This window comes from Dendrobates tinctorius, unplaced genomic scaffold, assembly GCF_039654945.1.
Source record: "Dendrobates tinctorius isolate UK_male_01 unplaced genomic scaffold, ASM3965494v1 ptg000342l, whole genome shotgun sequence".
Taxonomy (NCBI): Eukaryota; Metazoa; Chordata; class Amphibia; order Anura; family Dendrobatidae; genus Dendrobates; species Dendrobates tinctorius.
The window spans coordinates 3,817,686-3,838,227 of NW_027362008.1; the positions used below are offsets into that span (position 1 = coordinate 3,817,686).

At 51.1% G+C, this 20,542-nt stretch overlaps 1 protein-coding gene across 1 annotated transcript in view; it reads right to left on the reverse strand.

Moving 5' to 3' along the window:
- LOC141074949 (uncharacterized) overlaps window positions 1–20,542 on the reverse strand; it is a 95,230-nt gene that overhangs the window by 36,981 nt on the left and 37,707 nt on the right. Inside the window, exons 3-4 of the mRNA XM_073562277.1 lie at window positions 12,588–12,842; window positions 12,304–12,483 (exon numbers count right to left, since the gene is read on the reverse strand). Coding sequence (XP_073418378.1) covers window positions 12,304–12,483; window positions 12,588–12,665 — 258 coding nt within the window. The 5' untranslated portion in view covers window positions 12,666–12,842. The remainder of the gene's footprint in view (window positions 1–12,303; window positions 12,484–12,587; window positions 12,843–20,542) is intronic.

The window sequence follows — 20,542 nt, forward strand, 5'->3', positions numbered from 1 at the left end:
GCCATCCTGTATAATGTCCCAGCATTCACCTCTCCGCTCATCACCCAGAATCCTCCAGTGCCATCCTGTATAATGTCCCAGCATTCACCTCTCCGCTCATCACCCAGAATCCTCCAGTGCCGTCCTGTGTAATGTCCCAGCAGTCTCCTCTCCGCTCATCACCCAGAATCCTCCAGTGCCATCCTGTATAATGTCCCAGCAGTCACCTCTCCGCTCATCACCCAGAATCCTCCAGTGCCGTCCTGTATAATGTCCCAGCAGTCACCTCTCCGCTCATCACCCAGAATCCTCCAGTGCTGTATAATGTCCCAGCAGTCACCTCTCCGCTCATCACCCAGAATCCTCCAGTGCCATCCTGTATAATGTCCCAGCAGTCACCTCTCCGCTCATCACCCAGAATCCTCCAGTGCCATCCAGTATAATGTCCCAGCAGTCACCTCTCCACTCATCTCCCAGAATCCTCCAGTGCCATCCTGTATAATGTCCCAGCAGTCACCTCTCCGCTCATCACCCAGAATCCTCCAGTGCCAACCTGTATAATGTCCCAGCAGTCACCTCTCCGCTCATCACCCAGAATCCTCCAGTGCCGTCCTGTATAATGTCCCAGCAGTCACCTCTCCGCTCATCACTCAGAATCCTCCAGTGCCGTCCTCTATAATGTCCCAGCAGTCACCTCTCCTCTCATCACCCAGAATCCTCCAGTGCCCTGCTGTATAATGTCCCAGCAGTCACCTCTCCGCTCATCACCCAGAATCCTCCAGTGCCGTCCTGTATAATGTCCCAGCAGTCACCTCTCCTCTCATCACCCAGAATCCTCCAGTGCCCTGCTGTATAATGTCCCAGCAGTCACCTCTCCGCTCATCACCCAGAATCCTCCAGTGCCCACCTGTATAATGTCCCAGCAGTCACCTCTCCGCTCATCACCCAGAATCCTCCAGTGCCGTCCTGTATAATGTCCCAGCAGTCTCCTCTCCGCTCATCACCCAGAATCCTCCAGTGCCGTCCTGTATAATGTCCCAGCAGTCACCTCTCCTCTCATCACCCAGAATCCTCCAGTGCCGTCCTGTATAATGTCCCAGCAGTCACCTCTCCGCTCATCACCCAGAATCCTCCAGTGCCGTCCTGTATAATGTCCCAGCAGTCACCTCTCCGCTCATCACCCAGAATCCTCCAGTGCCGTCCTGTATAATGTCCCAGCAGTCACCTCTCCGCTCATCACCCAGAATCCTCCAGTGCCCTCCTGTATAATGTCCCAGCAGTCATCTCTCCGCTCATCACTCAGAATCCTCCAGTGCTGTCCTGTATAATGTCCCAGCAGTCACCTCTCCGCTCATCACCCAGAATCCTCCAGTGCAGTCCTGTATAATGTCCCAGCAGTCACCTCTCCGCTCATCACCCAGAATCCTCCAGTGCCGTCCTGTGTAATGTCCCAGCAGTCTCCTCTCCGCTCATCACCCAGAATCCTCCAGTGCCATCCTGTATAATGTCCCAGCATTCACCTCTCCGCTCATCACCCAGAATCCTCCAGTGCCGTCCTGTATAATGTCCCAGCAGTCACCTCTCCGCTCATCACCCAGAATCCTCCAGTGCCGTCCTGTATAATGTCCCAGCAGTCACCTCTCCGCTCATCACCCAGAATCCTCCAGTGCCGTCCTGTATAATGTCCCAGCAGTCACCTCTCCGCTCATCACCCAGAATCCTCCAGTGCCCTCCTGTATAATGTCCCAGCAGTCATCTCTCCGCTCATCACTCAGAATCCTCCAATGCCCTCCTGTATAATGTCCCAGCAGTCACCTCTCCGCTCATCACCCAGAATCCTCCAGTGCAGTCCTGTATAATGTCCCAGCAGTCACCTCTCCGCTCATCACCCAGAATCCTCCAGTGCCGTCCTGTGTAATGTCCCAGCATTCACCTCTCCGCTCATCACCCAGAATCCTCCAGTGCCATCCTGTATAATGTCCCAGCATTCACCTCTCCGCTCATCACCCAGAATCCTCCAGTGCCGTCCTGTATAATGTCCCAGCAGTCACCTCTCCGCTCATCACCCAGAATCCTCCAGTGCCGTCCTGTATAATGTCCCAGCAGTCACCTCTCCGCTCATCACCCAGAATCCTCCAGTGCTGTATAATGTCCCAGCAGTCACCTCTCCGCTCATCACCCAGAATCCTCCAGTGCCATCCTGTATAATGTCCCAGCAGTCACCTCTCCGCTCATCACCCAGAATCCTCCAGTGCCTCCTGTATAATGTCCGAGCAGTCACCTCTCCGCTCATCTCCCAGAATCCTCCAGTGCCGTCCTGTATAATGTCCCAGCAGTCACCTCTCCGCTCATCTCCCAGAATCCTCCAGTGCCATCCTGTATAATGTCCCAGCAGTCACCTCTCCGCTCATCACCCAGAATCCTCCAGTGCCAACCTGTATAATGTCCCAGCAGTCACCTCTCCGCTCATCACCCAGAATCCTCCAGTGCCGTCCTGTATAATGTCCCAGCAGTCACCTCTCCGCTCATCACTCAGAATCCTCCAGTGCCGTCCTGTATAATGTCCCAGCAGTCACCTCTCCTCTCATCACCCAGAATCCTCCAGTGCCCTGCTGTATAATGTCCCAGCAGTCACCTCTCCGCTCATCACCCAGAATCCTCCAGTGCCATCCTGTATAATGTCCCAGCAGTCTCCTCTCCTCTCATCACCCAGAATCCTCCAGTGCCCTGCTGTATAATGTCCCAGCAGTCACCTCTCCGCTCATCACCCAGAATCCTCCAGTGCCCTCCTGTATAATGTCCCAGCAGTCACCTCTCCGCTCATCACCCAGAATCCTCCAGTGCCGTCCTGTATAATGTCCCAGCAGTCACCTCTCCGCTCATCACCCAGAATCCTCCAGTGCCGTCCTGTATAATGTCCCAGCAGTCTCCTCTCCTCTCATCACCCAGAATCCTCCAGTGCCCTGCTGTATAATGTCCCAGCAGTCACCTCTCCGCTCATCACCCAGAATCCTCCAGTGCCCTCCTGTATAATGTCCCAGCAGTCTCCTCTCCGCTCATCACCCAGAATCCTCCAGTGCCGTCCTGTATAATGTCCCAGCAGTCACCTCTCCGCTCATCACCCAGAATCCTCCAGTGCTGTATAATGTCCCAGCAGTCACCTCTCCGCTCATCACCCAGAATCCTCCAGTGCCATCCTGTATAATGTCCCAGCAGTCACCTCTCCGCTCATCACCCAGAATCCTCCAGTGCCCTCCTGTATAATGTCCGAGCAGTCACCTCTCCGCTCATCTCCCAGAATCCTCCAGTGCCGTCCTGTATAATGTCCCAGCAGTCACCTCTCCGCTCATCTCCCAGAATCCTCCAGTGCCATCCTGTATAATGTCCCAGCAGTCACCTCTCCGCTCATCACCCAGAATCCTCCAGTGCCAACCTGTATAATGTCCCAGCAGTCACCTCTCCGCTCATCACCCAGAATCCTCCAGTGCCGTCCTGTATAATGTCCCAGCAGTCACCTCTCCGCTCATCACTCAGAATCCTCCAGTGCCGTCCTGTATAATGTCCCAGCAGTCACCTCTCCTCTCATCACCCAGAATCCTCCAGTGCCCTGCTGTATAATGTCCCAGCAGTCACCTCTCCGCTCATCACCCAGAATCCTCCAGTGCCGTCCTGTATAATGTCCCAGCAGTCTCCTCTCCTCTCATCACCCAGAATCCTCCAGTGCCCTGCTGTATAATGTCCCAGCAGTCACCTCTCCGCTCATCACCCAGAATCCTCCAGTGCCCTCCTGTATAATGTCCCAGCAGTCACCTCTCCGCTCATCACCCAGAATCCTCCAGTGCCGTCCTGTATAATGTCCCAGCAGTCACCTCTCCGCTCATCACCCAGAATCCTCCAGTGCCGTCCTGTATAATGTCCCAGCAGTCTCCTCTCCTCTCATCACCCAGAATCCTCCAGTGCCCTGCTGTATAATGTCCCAGCAGTCACCTCTCCGCTCATCACCCAGAATCCTCCAGTGCCCTCCTGTATAATGTCCCAGCAGTCACCTCTCCGCTCATCACCCATAATCCTCCAGTGCCCTCCTGTATAATGTCCCAGCAGTCACCTCTCCGCTCATCACCCAGAATCCTCCAGTGCCTTCCTGTATAATGTCCCAGCAGTCACCTCTCCGCTCATCACCCAGAATCCTCCAGTGCCCTCCTGTATAATGTCCCAGCAGTCTCCTCTCCGCTCATCACCCAGAATCCTCCAGTGCCTTCCTGTATAATGTCCCAGCAGTCACCTCTCCGCTCATCACCCAGAATCCTCCAGTGCCGTCCTGTATAATGTCCCAGCTGTCTCCTCTCCACTCATCACCCAGAATCCTCCAGTGCCGTCCTGTATAATGTCCCAGCAGTCACCTCTCCGCTCATCACCCAGAATCCTCCAGTGCCGTCCTGTATAATGTCCCAGCAGTCACCTCTCCGCTCATCACCCAGAATCCTCCAGTGCCCTCCTGTATAATGTCCCAGCAGTCACCTCTCCGCTCATCACCCAGAATCCTCCAGTGCCGTCCTGTATAATGTCCCAGCAGTCTCCTCTCCGCTCATCACCCAGAATCCTCCAGTGCCGTCCTGTATAATGTCCCAGCAGTCACCTCTCCTCTCATCACCCAGAATCCTCCAGTGCCGTCCTGTATAATGTCCCAGCAGTCACCTCTCCGCTCATCACCCAGAATCCTCCAGTGCCGTCCTGTATAATGTCCCAGCAGTCTCCTCTCCGCTCATCACCCAGAATCCTCCAGTGCCGTCCTGTATAATGTCCCAGCAGTCACCTCTCCGCTCATCACCCAGAATCCTCCAGTGCCGTCCTGTATAATGTCCCAGCAGTCACCTCTCCGCTCATCACCCAGAATCCTCCAGTGCCGTCCTGTATAATGTCCCAGCAGTCACCTCTCCGCTCATCACCCAGAATCAACCAGTGCCATCCTGTATAATGTCCCAGCAGTCACCTCTCCGCTCATCACCCAGAATCCTCCAGTGCCGTCCTGTATAATGTCCCAGCAGTCACCTCTCCGCTCATCACCCAGAATCCTCCAGTGCCGTCCTGTATAATGTCCCAGCAGTCACCTCTCCGCTCATCACCCAGAATCCTCCAGTGCCGTCCTGTATAATGTCCCAGCAGTCACCTCTCCGCTCATCACCCAGAATCCTCCAGTGCCGTCCTGTATAATGTCCCAGCAGTCACCTCTCCGCTCATCACCCAGAATCCTCCAGTGCCGTCCTGTATAATGTCCCAGCAGTCACCTCTCCGCTCATCACCCAGAATTCTCCAGTGCCATCCTGTATAATGTCCCAGCAGTCACCTCTCCGCTCATCACCCAGAATCCTCCAGTGCCCTCCTGTATAATGTCCCAGCAGTCACCTCTCCGCTCATCTCCCAGAATCCTCCAGTGCTGTCCTGTATAATGTCCCAGCAGTCACCTCTCCGCTCATCTCCCAGAATCCTCCAGTGCCGTCCTGTATAATGTTCCAGCAGTCACCTCTCCGCTCATCACCCAGAATCCTCCAGTGCCGTCCTGTATAATGTCCCAGCAGTCACCTCTCCGCTTATCACCCAGAATCCTCCAGTGCCGTCCTGTATAATGTCCCAGCAGTCACCTCTCCGCTCATCACCCAGAATCCTCCAGTGCCGTCCTGTATAATGTCCCAGCAGTCACCTCTCCGCTCATCACCCAGAATCCTCCAGTGCCGTCCTGTATAATGTCCCAGCAGTCTCCTCTCCGCTCATCACCCAGAATCCTCCAGTGCCGTCCTGTATAATGTCCCAGCAGTCACCTCTCCGCTCATCACCCAGAATCCTCCAGTGCCGTTCTGTATAATGTCCCAGCAGTCACCTCTCCGCTCATCACTCAGAATCCTCCAGTGCCGTCCTGTATAATGTCCCAGCAGTCACCTCTCCGCTCATCACCCAGAATCCTCCAGTGCCGTCCTGTATAATGTCCCAGCAGTCACCTCTCCGCTCATCACCCAGAATCCTCCAGTGCCGTTCTGTATAATGTCCCAGCAGTCACCTCTCCGCTCATCACTCAGAATCCTCCAGTGCCCTCCTGTATAATGTCCCAGCAGTCACCTCTCCGCTCATCACCCAGAATCCTCCAGTGCCGTCCTGTATAATGTCCCAGCAGTCACCTCTCCTCTCATCACCTAGAATCATCCAGTGCCGTCCTGTATAATGTCCCAGCAGTCACCTCTCCGCTCATCACCCAGAATCCTCCAGTGCCGTCCTGTATAATGTCCCAGCAGTCACCTCTCCGCTCATCACTCAGAATCCTCCAGTGCCGTCCTGTATAATGTCCCAGCAGTCACCTCTCCGCTCATCACCCAGAATCCTCCAGTGCCGTCCTGTATAATGTCCCAGCAGTCACCTCTCCGCTCATCACACAGAATCCTCCAGTGCCGTCCTGTATAATGTCCCAGCAGTCACCTCTCCGCTCATCACCCAGAATCCTCCAGTGCCGTCCTGTATTATGTCCCAGCAGTCTCCTCTCCGCTCATCACCCAGAATCCTCCAGTGCCGTCCTGTATAATGTCCCAGCAGTCACCTCTCCGCTCATCACCTAGAATCCTCCAGTGCCGTCCTGTATAATATCCCAGCAGTCTCCTCTCCGCTCATCACCCAGAATCCTCCAGTGCCGTCCTGTATAATGTCCCAGCAGTCACCTCTCCGCTCATCACCCAGAATCCTCCAGTGCCGTCCTGTATTATGTCCCAGCAGTCTCCTCTCCGCTCATCACCCAGAATCCTCCAGTGCCGTCCTGTATAATGTCCCAGCAGTCACCTCTCCGCTCATCACCTAGAATCCTCCAGTGCCGTCCTGTATAATGTCCCAGCAGTCACCTCTCCGCTCATCACCCAGAATCCTCCAGTGCCGTCCTGTATAATATCCCAGCAGTCTCCTCTCCGCTCATCACCCAGAATCCTCCAGTGCCATCCTGTATAATGTCCCAGCAGTCACCTCTCCGCTCATCACCCAGAATCCTCCAGTGCCGTCCTGTATAATGTCCCAGCAGTCTCCTCTCCGCTCATCACCCAGAATCCTCCAGTGCCGTCCTGTATAATGTCCCAGCAGTCACCTCTCCGCTCATCACCCAGAATCCTCCAGTGCCGTCCTGTATAATATCCCAGCAGTCTCCTCTCCGCTCATTACCCAGAATCCTCCAGTGCCATCCTGTATAATGTCCCAGCAGTCACCTCTCCGCTCATCACCCAGAATCCTCCAGTGCCGTCCTGTATAATGTCCCAGCAGTCACCTCTCCCCTCATCACCCAGAATCCTCCAGTGCCGTCCTGTATAATGTCCCAGCAGTCACCTCTCCGCTCATCACCCAGAATCCTCCAGTGCCATCCTGTATAATGTCCCAGCAGTCACCTCTCCCCTCATCACCCAGAATCCTCCAGTGCCGTCCTGTATAATGTCCCAGCAGTCTCCTCTCCGCTCATCACCCAGAATCCTCCAGTGCCATCCTGTATAATGTCCCAGCAGTCTCCTCTCCGCTCATCACCCAGAATCCTCCAGTGCCGTCCTGTATAATGTCCCAGCAGTCACCTCTCCGCTCATCACCCAGAATCCTCCAGTGCCGTCCTGTATAATGTCCCAGCAGTCTCCTCTCCGCTCATCACCCAGAATCCTCCAGTGCCGTCCTGTATAATGTCCCAGCAGTCACCTCTCCGCTCATCACTCAGAATCCTCCAGTTCCATCCTGTATAATGTCCCAGCAGTCACCTCTCCTCTCATCACCCAGAATCCTCCAGTGCCGTCCTGTATAATGTCCCAGCAGTCACCTCTCCGCTCATCACTCAGAATCCTCCAGTGCCGTCCTGTATAATGTCCCAGCAGTCACCTCTCCGCTCATCACCCAGAATCCTCCAGTGTCGTCCTGTATAATGTCCCAGCAGTCTCCTCTCCCCTCATCACCCAGAATCCTCCAGTGCCGTCCTGTATAGTGTCCCAGCAGTCACCTCTCCTCTCATCACCCAGAATCCTCCAGTGCCCTCCTGTATAATGTCCCAGCAGTCACCTCTCCGCTCATCACCCAGAATCCTCCAGTGTCGTCCTGTATAATGTCCCAGCAGTCTCCTCTCCGCTCATCACTCAGAATCCTCCAGTGCCATCCTGTATAATGTCCCAGCAGTCACCTCTCCCCTCATCACCCAGAATCCTCCAGTGCCCTCCTGTATAATGTCCCAGCAGTCACCTCTCCGCTCATCACCCAGAATCCTCCAGTGTCGTCCTGTATAATGTCCCAGCAGTCACCTCTCCGCTCATCACCCAGAATCCTCCAGTGCCATCCTGTATAATGTCCCAGCAGTCACCTCTCCCCTCATCACCCAGAATCCTCCAGTGCCGTCCTGTATAATGTCCCAGCAGTCTCCTCTCCGCTCATCACCCAGAATCCTCCAGTGCCATCCTGTATAATGTCCCAGCAGTCTCCTCTCCGCTCATCACCCAGAATCCTCCAGTGCCGTCCTGTATAATGTCCCAGCAGTCACCTCTCCGCTCATCACCCAGAATCCTCCAGTGCCGTCCTGTATAATGTCCCAGCAGTCTCCTCTCCGCTCATCACCCAGAATCCTCCAGTGCCGTCCTGTATAATGTCCCAGCAGTCACCTCTCCGCTCATCACTCAGAATCCTCCAGTTCCATCCTGTATAATGTCCCAGCAGTCACCTCTCCTCTCATCACCCAGAATCCTCCAGTGCCGTCCTGTATAATGTCCCAGCAGTCACCTCTCCGCTCATCACTCAGAATCCTCCAGTGCCGTCCTGTATAATGTCCCAGCAGTCACCTCTCCGCTCATCACCCAGAATCCTCCAGTGTCGTCCTGTATAATGTCCCAGCAGTCTCCTCTCCCCTCATCACCCAGAATCCTCCAGTGCCGTCCTGTATAGTGTCCCAGCAGTCACCTCTCCTCTCATCACCCAGAATCCTCCAGTGCCCTCCTGTATAATGTCCCAGCAGTCACCTCTCCGCTCATCACCCAGAATCCTCCAGTGTCGTCCTGTATAATGTCCCAGCAGTCTCCTCTCCGCTCATCACCCAGAATCCTCCAGTGCCGTCCTGTATAGTGTCCCAGCAGTCACCTCTCCTCTCATCACCCAGAATCCTCCAGTGCCCTCCTGTATAATGTCCCAGCAGTCACCTCTCCGCTCATCACCTAGAATCCTCCAGTGCCGTCCTGTATAATGTCCCAGCAGTCACCTCTCCGCTCATCACCCAGAATCCTCCAGTGTCGTCCTGTATAATGTCCCAGCAGTCACCTCTCCTCTCATCACCCAGAATCCTCCAGTGCCCTCCTGTATAATGTCCCAGCAGTCACCTCTCCGCTCATCACCCAGAATCCTCCAGTGCCGTCCTGTATAATGTCCCAGCAGTCACCTCTCCTCTCATCACCCAGAATCCTCCAGAGCCGTCCTGTATAATGTCCCAGCAGTCACCTCTCCGCTTATCACCCAGAATCCTCCAGTGCCGTCCTGTATAATGTCCCAGCAGTCACCTCTCCGCTCATCACCTAGAATCCTCCAGTGCCGTCCTGTATAATGTCCCAGCAGTCACCTCTCCGCTCATCACCCAGAATCCTCCAGTGCCGTCCTGTATAATGTCCCAGCAGTCACCTCTCTTCTCATCACCCAGAATCCTCCAGTGCCGTCCTGTATAATGTCCCAGCAGTCTCCTCTCATCACCCAGAATCCTCCAGTGCCGTCCTGTATAATGTCCCAGCAGTCTCCTCTCATCACCCAGAATCCTCCAGTGCCATCTTGTATAATGTCCCAGCAGTCACCTCTCCTCTCATCACCCAGAATCCTCCAGTGCCGTCCTGTATAATGTCCCAGCAGTCACCTCTCCGCTCATCACCCAGAATCCTCCAGTGCCGTCCTGTATAATGTCCCAGCAGTCACCTCTCCGCTCATCACCCAGAATCCTCCAGTCCTGTATAATGTTCCAGCAGTCACCTCTCCGCTCATCACCCAGAATCCTCCAGTGCCGTCTTGTATAATGTCCCAGCAGTCACCTCTCCGCTCATCACTCAGAATCCTCCAGTGCCGTCCTGTATAATGTCCCAGCAGTCACCTCTCCGCTCATCACCCAGAATCCTCCAGTGCCGTCCTGTATAATGTCCCAGCAGTCACCTCTCCGCTCATCACCCATAATCCTCCAGTGCCGTCCTGTATAATGTCCCAGCAGTCACCTCTCCGCTCATCACCCAGAATCCTCCAGTGCCGTCCTGTATAATGTCCCAGCAGTCACCTCTCCGCTCATCACCCAGAATCCTCCAGTCCTGTATAATGTCCCAGCAGTCACCTCTCCGCTCATCACCCAGAATCCTCCAGTGCCCTCCTGTATAATGTCCCAGCAGTCTCCTCTCCGCTCATCACCCAGAATCCTCCAGTGCCGTCTTGTATAATGTCCCAGCAGTCACCTCTCCGCTCATCACTCAGAATCCTCCAGTGCCGTCCTGTATAATGTCCAAGCAGTCACCTCTCCGCTCATCACCCAGAATCCTCCAGTGCCGTCCTGTATAATGTCCAAGCAGTCACCTCTCCGCTCATCACCCAGAATCCTCCAGTGCCGTCCTGTATAATGTCCCAGCAGTCACCTCTCCGCTCATCACCCAGAATCCTCCAGTACCGTCCTGTATAATGTCCCAGCAGTCACCTCTCCGCTCATCACCCATAATCCTCCAGTGCCGTCCTGTATAATGTCCCAGCAGTCACCTCTCCGCTCATCACCCAGAATCCTCCAGTGCCGTCCTGTATAATGTCCCAGCAGTCACCTCTCCCCTCATCACCCAGAATCCTCCAGTCCTGTATAATGTTCCAGCAGTCACCTCTCCGCTCATCACCCAGAATCCTCCAGTCCTGTATAATGTCCCAGCAGTCACCTCTCCGCTCATCACCCAGAATCCTCCAGTGCCGTCTTGTATAATGTCCCAGCAGTCACCTCTCCGCTCATCACTCAGAATCCTCCAGTGCCGTCCTGTATAATGTCCCAGCAGTCACCTCTCCGCTCATCACCCATAATCCTCCAGTGCCGTCCTGTATAATGTCCCAGCAGTCACCTCTCCGCTCATCACCCAGAATCCTCCAGTGCCGTCCTGTATAATGTCCCAGCAGTCACCTCTCCCCTCATCACCCAGAATCCTCCAGTCCTGTATAATGTTCCAGCAGTCAAATCTCCGCTCATCACCCAGAATCCTCCAGTCCTGTATAATGTTCCAGCAGTCACCTCTCCGCTCATCACCCAGAATCCTCCAGTCCTGTATAATGTTCCAGCAGTCACCTCTCCGCTCATCACCCAGAATCCTCCAGTGCCGTCTTGTATAATGTCCCAGCAGTCACCTCTCCGCTCATCACCCAGAATCCTCCAGTGCCGTCCTGTATAATGTCCCAGCAGTCACCTCTCCCCTCATCACCCAGAATCCTCCAGTCCTGTATAATGTTCCAGCAGTCAAATCTCCGCTCATCACCCAGAATCCTCCAGTCCTGTATAATGTTCCAGCAGTCAGCTCTCCGCTCATCACCCAGAATCCTCCAGTCCTGTATAATGTTCCAGCAGTCACCTCTCCGCTCATCACCCAGAATCCTCCAGTCCTGTATAATGTTCCAGCAGTCACCTCTCCGCTCATCTCCCAGAATCCTCCAGTCCTGTATAATGTCCCAGCAGTCACCTCTCCGGTCATCACCCAGAATCCTCCAGTGCCATCCTGTATAATGTACCAGCAGTCACCTCTCCGGTCATCACCCAGAATCCTCCAGTCCTGTATAATGTTCCAGCAGTCACCTCTCCGCTCATCACCCAGAATCCTCCAGTCCTGTACAATGTCCCAGCAGTCACCTCTCCGATCATCACCCAGAATCCTCCAGTCCTGTATAATGTCCCAGCAGTCACCTCTCCGCTCATCACCCAGAACCCTCCAGTGCCGTCCTGTATAATATCCCAGCAGTCACCTCTCCGCTCATCACCCAGAATCCTCCAGTGCTGTCCTGTATAATGTCCCAGCAGTCACCTCTCCGGTCATCACCCAGAATCCTCCAGTCCTGTATAATGTCCCAGCAGTCACCTCTCCGATCATGACGCAGAATCCTCCAGTCTTGTATAATGTCCCAGCAGTCACCTCTCCGCTCATCACCCAGAATCCTCCAGTGCCGTCCTGTATAATGTCCCAGCAGTCACCTCTCCGCTCATCACCCAGAATCCTCCAGTGCCGTCCCGTATAATGTCCCAGCAGTCACCTCTCCGCTCATCACCCAGAATCCTCCAGTCCTGTATAATGTCCCAGCAGTCACCTCTCCGCTCAGCAGCTCGATCATCTTGTTGCTGAGCTCCAGGATCTTCTTGTTCCTCTCATGTATCGGGGAGTGCGGGGGAGGCTCTGTGATGGGGTCCGGGCTCCGCCCTCCTGACTCCTGGAGATGGATGATGGGAGTCACACAGTCCCCCGATGTCTTCCTCACTATTGTGTAAACCTGTGTATGGAGAGAGACACTTAGGGAAAAGATGCAAAACACTAAATCCCAGCTGTATAATGAAATACTGGTGAAAATCCTACTGACAAATGTAGAGGAGTTACCTCTCCGCTCAGCAGGGAGATGATCTCCAGGGCGAAGTGGAATAATCTCCTGGTGGTCTCATTCCTGTCCTCGTCCATCCTCGAGGGTCATTCAGGAGAAAGAGGGATGAGCACGGGATCAGCTGGAGGGATCTAGTTGTGCCATTATATTCATGATATAGGAGAAGATGGAAATCACAGAGGACAATACAACGTGCGATACAGAACCACAGTCACTGAGCAAGGAGAGGAGCAGGTATTCCGAGCCATCACGACCTGGATTGTAGGAAGGTTACAAGCACAGAGATTAATATAGTGTCCATAGGATAAACTATAACTGTCTGACACATGAGGGCTTCCTCTACAGGTATTGGGATGTTTCCATGTCTGTTTGTAACGATAATGTAAAATATCATGTATGACTTTTCCAGAACATTCCAGAATCTTCCATTCTCTACACTTTCTAGAACGATGCATAGCTGCCCAGAGACAAACATTGCAGCAGTTTGTGTTTCCTCTGCCTGCATCTTCGCACACGCTGACTATAACATGAGACTACAGCCACTCACTCCTTCCTGACCCCACCTCATCACTGCAAGGAATGTTAATTAGCCAGGAGAGAAATTTTCTTTGTCTAAGCCCATGTGTGTGGAAAATATTAAAGAGGCTGTAACTCGGACCCAATCCATGACAGAAAAATGACAGATACATATTTAGAACGTGCTCTGATGAAGCTTCGCTACAGCGCCTGTTGCTAAATTATAGCATCGACAGAACCAGAGAAATGGATTTCTCCTGAACCGAGGGGAACAGACAGCCAGTGTTTGGAGTAAGCAGAAAGCTGATCTCAAGATAAGCTGGGTGATATGTCTGCCGTTATTCTGTTAGGTTCTAAAGCCAAGTTATGATTGTTATAAGTTTTTTTTGCCAGATTGTACCTCTGAAAGCTGTGGGAGGGGGCCGAAAAATCAGCCCCTTTAGTGATGTCACAAGCCCAGGGGTATAAGTCACTTTCAGACTGGACAGTCCCATTCTAGCTTGGGATGCCGTGGCAATAGGATCTCAAATGCATGGTGACGTCTGGCTCCCCCCCAGCCTGGTTTTGCCTAAGATGACCTAAGCAATATGTAAGTTTATTTCTGCTTTTTAAATCCCTTTTATTTATATTTGCTTTGTACATACTGCTATTGTCTCATATTGTGAAACCTTTTTTTTATCTTCTGTAAACACTGCCCATCTTTTGGGAATAAACTATAAAATTACTAGTTCCGTCTCCTTGCTCTAATGACGATTTCACGTGCCTGAAGATAATTATGCTACTAATTTGGGTTGGCTTTAAACCCCTCTATTAATTTTAAATATTGATAAGAGAAATCGGAAGCTGGTGGCAGCGAAGTGTGCTTTGGGCAGGTGGGCCAGCTCGCAGTGACAGAAGGTGTTTTATATGCTGATTTGTCTGGCTGCGGCCAGGACTAGTTATAATTTCTTCGCTGCAGCGGCCTAATAGCCAGTGAACAACTAGTAGCCCGCCCGGTGACTAATTATCCTAGGTGCAGTTCTCTGACTGACCTGAGGGTAAGGGGGCGCCTTAGAGCTGCGAGTTCCAAAGTGGAACTGGAAAGTGGGATATACATAAATCCTGGCAGTTCATGACATATTGTGGCAGCAGTGGGATCTGTACAATAAACCCCTGCGATAAATTGGTAGGGCAAGACTAGCTTTCTGTTTTCGTCACATTGTTGGCAGCGGTGGGATACCTAAGATAAGCCCCCCTGCATATGTGATAGCCGTGTGCGGCCAAAGGTCATATCACCCCTGATTGTGACACTGTTGTACAAATGAGTGGAAACCACCATAGACACTGGTAAGGATATGGACTTAATTGAAGATATACAAAATGGACGCTTATATAAACATATAAGAATCAATATCTGTCAGCAGTTCTAGAACACTTCTGTGGACTTTGATATGATAGCGTGTCTACTTTCGCTAATACAGAATGAAGTAATGCTTAGGAAAAGAACAGAATCATAAAAGCTAACCCGTCCTGAGGGAGGAGAAATTAGAAGTTTTACCAATGATCAATATGATAAGTGATAATCTATATAAGGATGTAGTTTTTCCTCAATAAATCAGATTTTCTTCTCGTGACAGTGTGGTCAATCACAGGTAGTCTTTTTCCATGTACACGTACATTTCTCTGATACATAATTTGGCAACACACAATTAAGATCATCACATAGCTTTAATGTGGCCCGAACAGTTGGCGCTCAACATGGGGCCAGAACGAGGAGTCCAGACGACTGCAGCTGCACCAGACCTTTTCCAGGAACGAACCACACCTGAGGGCTGGAGATCACGCACCTCCAAAAGGTAGGAAAATACATCAGGGATAGAGATAGCCGGCTGTAGTGTTCGGACAATAATTGACAAGTCCTGAGCCTTTGAACCGGTCAGAGTATTTTCCTTAATTATCTGTTTATCTGTCTGTGTGGTTAAATAAGCAAGAGGTGATACATGGCAGAGGGCAGCGAAAAAATCAAAAACACAACATGAAACAGAGCAATCACTCTGGTTCCAGCCTCTAGCACGGCTGATGGCCCCAGGTGCATGCATGCGCTGAGCTGCCCACCTGATGGTCCGCGCCCAGCTCCCCCCAAGCAACGCAAAGCAAAAAAGTGCAGGGATTGCAAAATTCCTTCCTGCTTGCATTAAGTTGTTAAAACCAGTAAGAAAAGAAAAAAAAATCATCCAAGACAGTCAATGATTCGCTAGACTTTTATTAGCCCAGCCAAGTCACAAGGCCTGAGTCCTGGCTGTAGGCCGAGCCGGGGTCAGAGTACCCTCTGCAGGAGTGATACAAGTCTGTTGTGAGTTCATTCTCCCCTCCGTCACTGAGGCCTGGTGAACTCCCTATTCTAGTGAAGGAAGGTAGTGAGCCTGATTGTCGGGCACCTGGGACTGATGAAGACGATTGGCTGAGTGGAGTCACTGACTGGATTTAAGGCAGCCTACGCCCTTTCTGCCCTGCGTGTGATTTCTCTGTGGACTCTTGGACTGCAGTCTGATTCCTGCTCTCCTAAAGCTAAGTTTTCTGTTTTGCCTTTTTGCATTTAAGATTTGTTTTTGTTTTTCTTGCTTTTTGGATTCTGCCACTCCCTGCTGGAGTGTGCAGTGTTCCGTTAGCTCTGTCTTCTGAAAGTACCTGAGTGCTGATTTAGTTTTTGAAGCTTAGTTGCTTCAGGGCCATTTTTATATCAGCTTGTTGGCTTTTGTCTCTGATAGGGTTTTGGCAGATTGCAGACAGCAGCCTTCCTATCCGTTCCTATCTAGGTAGTTTTTGGGCCCCGTCTTTGCTCAGTCTATCTTTCTGTCTGTGTAAGTGTTTTCATCTTGCTTCACCGTCATTATATGTGGGGGGCTGCCTATTGCTTTGGGGTCTGCTCTGGGGCAGTTAGATTTTCCCCTTTCCTTCTTTAGGCCTATGTATCTCTCCGGCTGTGATCGAGGGGTCTAGGTCATCGTAGGAACCCCCCACGGCTACTGCTAGTTGTGTTGATAGGTTCAGGGGTCTGCAATCTGATAGTTGCCAACTTCTCTGGTTTTCTGGACTTAGCTAGCATTCCTGTTTTTGCCTCCTACGGTGACTCAATCATAACACAAGTCCAACTGGTTTATGTTAAAGTCTTAACCATTTCATGACCGGCCACATCGGTCAGATGACGTGCCCTCATTTTATTCAAGCATTAGAACTTAGTATCTCAAAGGAAGGTTGGCATGTTACCAGAGCGGAGAGACCCTTCTCTAGAATTATACAGCTTTTTCCACTGCATTTCCAGAATTGAAAGTGTTTAGATTAAACATATAAGCAAGGCTAACTCTTCCCAATCCGGAAAGGCACATTATTGCAAGACAGAGGACCGGAGGCTTTATGACCCCACACACGCAGCCCCTTCAGGTGCTGTAGAAATTACAAAGCACCGGACAGTCTAAACCTAACCAGTTCATAGAATCATAGAATCGTAGAGTTGGAAGGGACCTCCTGGGCCATCTGGTCCAACCCCCTGCTCAAAGCAGGATTCGCTAAATCATCCCAGTCAGATGTCTGTCCAGCCTCTGTTTGAAGACTTCCATTGAAGGAGAACTCACCACTTCTCGTGGCAGCCTGTTCCACTCATTGATCACTCTAACTGTCAAAAAGTTTTTTCTAATATCTAATCTGTGTCTCCTCCCATTCAGTTTCATCCCATTGCTTCTAGTCTTTCCTTGTGCAAATGAGAATAAAGATGATCCTTCGACAATGTGACAGCCCTTTAGATATTTGTAGACAGCTATTAAGTCTCCTCTCAGTCTTCTCTTTTGCAGACTAAACATTCCCAAATCCTGCAACCTTTCCGCATAAGACAGGGTTTGCAGACCGGTCACCATTTTGGTCGCTCTTTTCTGAACTTGCTCCAGTTTGTTGATGTCTTTTTTAAAATGTGGTGCCCAAAACTGGACACAATATTCCAGATGAGGTCTGACCAAAGAGGAGTAGAGGGAAATAATGACTTCACGTGATCTAGACTGTATGCTTCTGTTAATACATCCTAGAATTGCATTTGCCTTTTTTGCTGCTGCATCACACTGTTGACTCATATTCAGTCTGTGATCTATTAGTATACCCAAGTCTTTTTCACATGTGCTGTTGCTTAGACCTATTCCTCCCATTCGATATATGCTTTTTTCATTTTTATTGCCCAGATGTAGTACTTTGCATTTCTCCCTGTTAAAAACCATTCTGTTAGTTGCTGCCCACTTCTCCAGTTTATTTAAATCTTTTTGAATCCTCTCTCTCTCTTCTCTAGTATTAGCTATCCCTCCTAGCTTTGTGTCATCAGCAAATTTAATCAGTTTACCCTCAATTCCTTCATCTAAATCGTTGATAAAGATGTTGAACAATACAGGGCCCAGGACAGAGCCCTGTGGTACCCCACCTGCACAGGAGAGGGAAAACAGAATGCTAAAGTTCTCCTGAAACTCATGGGATCTACAATCCATAGCAGCCGGGGACTGCATGAGGAGGAATGGAGACGTATGTTGTCAAGTGAGAAGGGCCTGGCCTACGGGACCACAAAGTCCTGAAGGATCCTGAGGCATGATATAGAATGGGAAGGGACGTTAAGAAACAAATGTGAATTGAAATATGTGATTGTTCTGGTGAATATATGTATCAGCCACCGTCCGACAGGATAGCCCTGACTGCAGCAGCTGCACTCACAGTGTCCAGGCCGCCCCTGGACATGTGCAGTCTGCCAGAACCCAGACTGGAGTGACACAAGTTGTGTCTGTGGGGCACCACGCCCACACTGGCCTACTTCCTTGTATCCAGTCATCAGTGCAGATGGGCTGCCCCCCTAAGTCCTGGCGGTCATCTTAAGTCAGGCCACACCCACACCGGCAGCCATCTTAGGTAAGGGCATACCTCACCCAGTAGCCATTTTAGCTCCGGTAGTGTCTGTCATATACACACATGGTGATGATGAGGAAGAAGCTAAGAAGCAGTGGAAGTACAAGCAGGTACTGGAGTCTCCAAAAACCTCACCCTCACCCCAGGAAGGGGAAGCAGGCTGCAGCCACAACACAGTGGGACTGGAGCACCCTGCACATGGGAGAAATCAGTGGCACTTCAAGCAAACTGGAATCCACAGGGGACATATACCAACCTTGCACTCCTAGACATGGCACCCGCTACGTCAGCTGGAAGCCTCAGGAAACCACTAGCTGAACAGTTTATCAGATCCGGAAGGGTATCCTATGCCCTTTTACCGGAAAATGAGTCAGATACATAAAAAACACTCTGCTTCTTGGGACAGACCTGACTGGACTCACTGAAATTAAAGTAGGAAATTCTTTCTGGCCTGTGATGGAACCAGCCTTGAGGCCCAGCTGTGGGACATTGGACTGGATCATAACAGTGGAGTCATGGGAGAGCTTCCTCGACAAACTCCATGCTTGGGCTACAGACCGCCTAGCAGACAAAGCCACCTCTGTGCAGGATATTATCCAGGAAAAAGGTGAGACTGTGTAGAAATTTTTCTACAGAATAAAAACAAATGTTCCTGGATCTGGGAATTGATTCCAATGAGAAAGCTCATCACCAGATCTTGGTACAAGGCCTCCGAGAGCCTATACCGCAACAACTGCTGACCAAAAAAACAGAATATCGGAGATTAGACTCAGGCATATTCTACATAGTGGCAAAAGGGCTGAAGATGAACTAGCCAGCTAGGTCTAGCACCAACCTTCTAATGTCACAAGACACCTCACACAGCGTGAACACACAGAGGCCCAGGATCACCTGCTACAACTGTGGCAGAGTAGGACACCTGAAAAGGAACTGCAGATCAGCTCCCCGGAGCTAAACTGAAGGCACAAGTACCGCCCAGACACACAATCTGCTGCGATCACCAAACAACTAAAAATCTACCTCAGGAATGGAGCAATCATCCCCACCAAGTAACCTTGCAATACCCCTTTGTTTCCAGTGAAAAAGAAAAGACCAAAGGGGCAACCTATGAAGTCCCGCATGGTACATGACTGGCATGCTGTCATTGAAGCCACAGTACTGGACACACCCATTGTGCCAAACCATCACTCTGCTGTCATCTGTCTGATCCATCTCACCATGGTTCAAGGTGATTGATTTGGCAAATGCCTTCTTCAGTCTTTTAATACACCCTGACAGCCTGTACTTGTTTGCTTTCACACATGAAGGCCAACAATTTACTTGGACTGTGATGCCTCAAGGGGTACAACACAGCATGACCATGTTCTCCCAAACCATGACTGCGGTACTGGAACCGTGGAAAATGACACACCCCACTGTCACTCTTCTCCAGCATGTTAATGATCTCCTCTTCTACTCTGACACCAAGGTAGAAGCACAGAGGGAGTCCACCTCCTTAGTCCAGTTTCTGGCAAACAAGTTGCAACTCTGCCAGGACAGGGTTGTGTTCCTAGGATACTGCATCTCACACCAGACAAAACATTGACTGAAGACAGGTGTGGAGAACATAATCTCTGCCAACCTTATCCAACACAGCTATAGTCCTTCCTTGGACTTGTGTCCTACTTCTACCCTTGGATCCTTGATGCCTCTCTACACATACAACCCTTGTAGGACTGCCTCAAGGACACTCCCTTCAGTCTAACCAAGGAAGCCATCGACAGATTCTACATGCTAAAGGCTGCAATCACATCCTCTCCTACTCTAGGTGTACCAGACAACCACAAACTGTTCTGTTTGATTGTCTCGGAGAAGAAAGGACATGCAACTGGAGTCCTGACAACTTCACGGAGGAAGACAACGACATCTTCGGTACTACTATGTCAGACTCGACCCAGTTGCCTGTGGAGCACCAACATGCATGAGAGCCATGTTTGCAACCCACCTGTTGCTAGATAAGACCTCTGACATCATTCTAGGCCACCAGTTGAAGATAATGGCACCCCATAATATTACTGCCATTCTAGCCCAGACACAGCCAAAACACCAATCTGCTGCCTGCCATCTACGTCTACAATGCTCCCTTCTGCTTCCAGACGTCACCATCTCCAGATGTGCTGTCCTTAATCCAGCTACTCTCCTACCTCTGCCAAGGGGGAAGAGGATGAAGATCACATCTCTGACACACTAGTGGAAGAGGTAGTCGACTCGCTCGCATGAGGCAAGAAACCTCCGGATTTGATTCTGTCACTGATGTACCTTTGGAAGATTCTGACCTGACTCTTTTTGTGAATAGAAAAGATATGCAGACCAAGTTGCCCAACGGACAGTGACAATTTATTTCAACTCCCGCTCCGGATAGTATTTGTCACGACTATGGACCAATCTGGAGGGCAAGAGACTTCATCATGGCGAATGAAACTCCTGTAAGACACCACAAAGCCATACAAGAACTGACGGAGTCCTTATTGATGCCAGAAAGATTTGC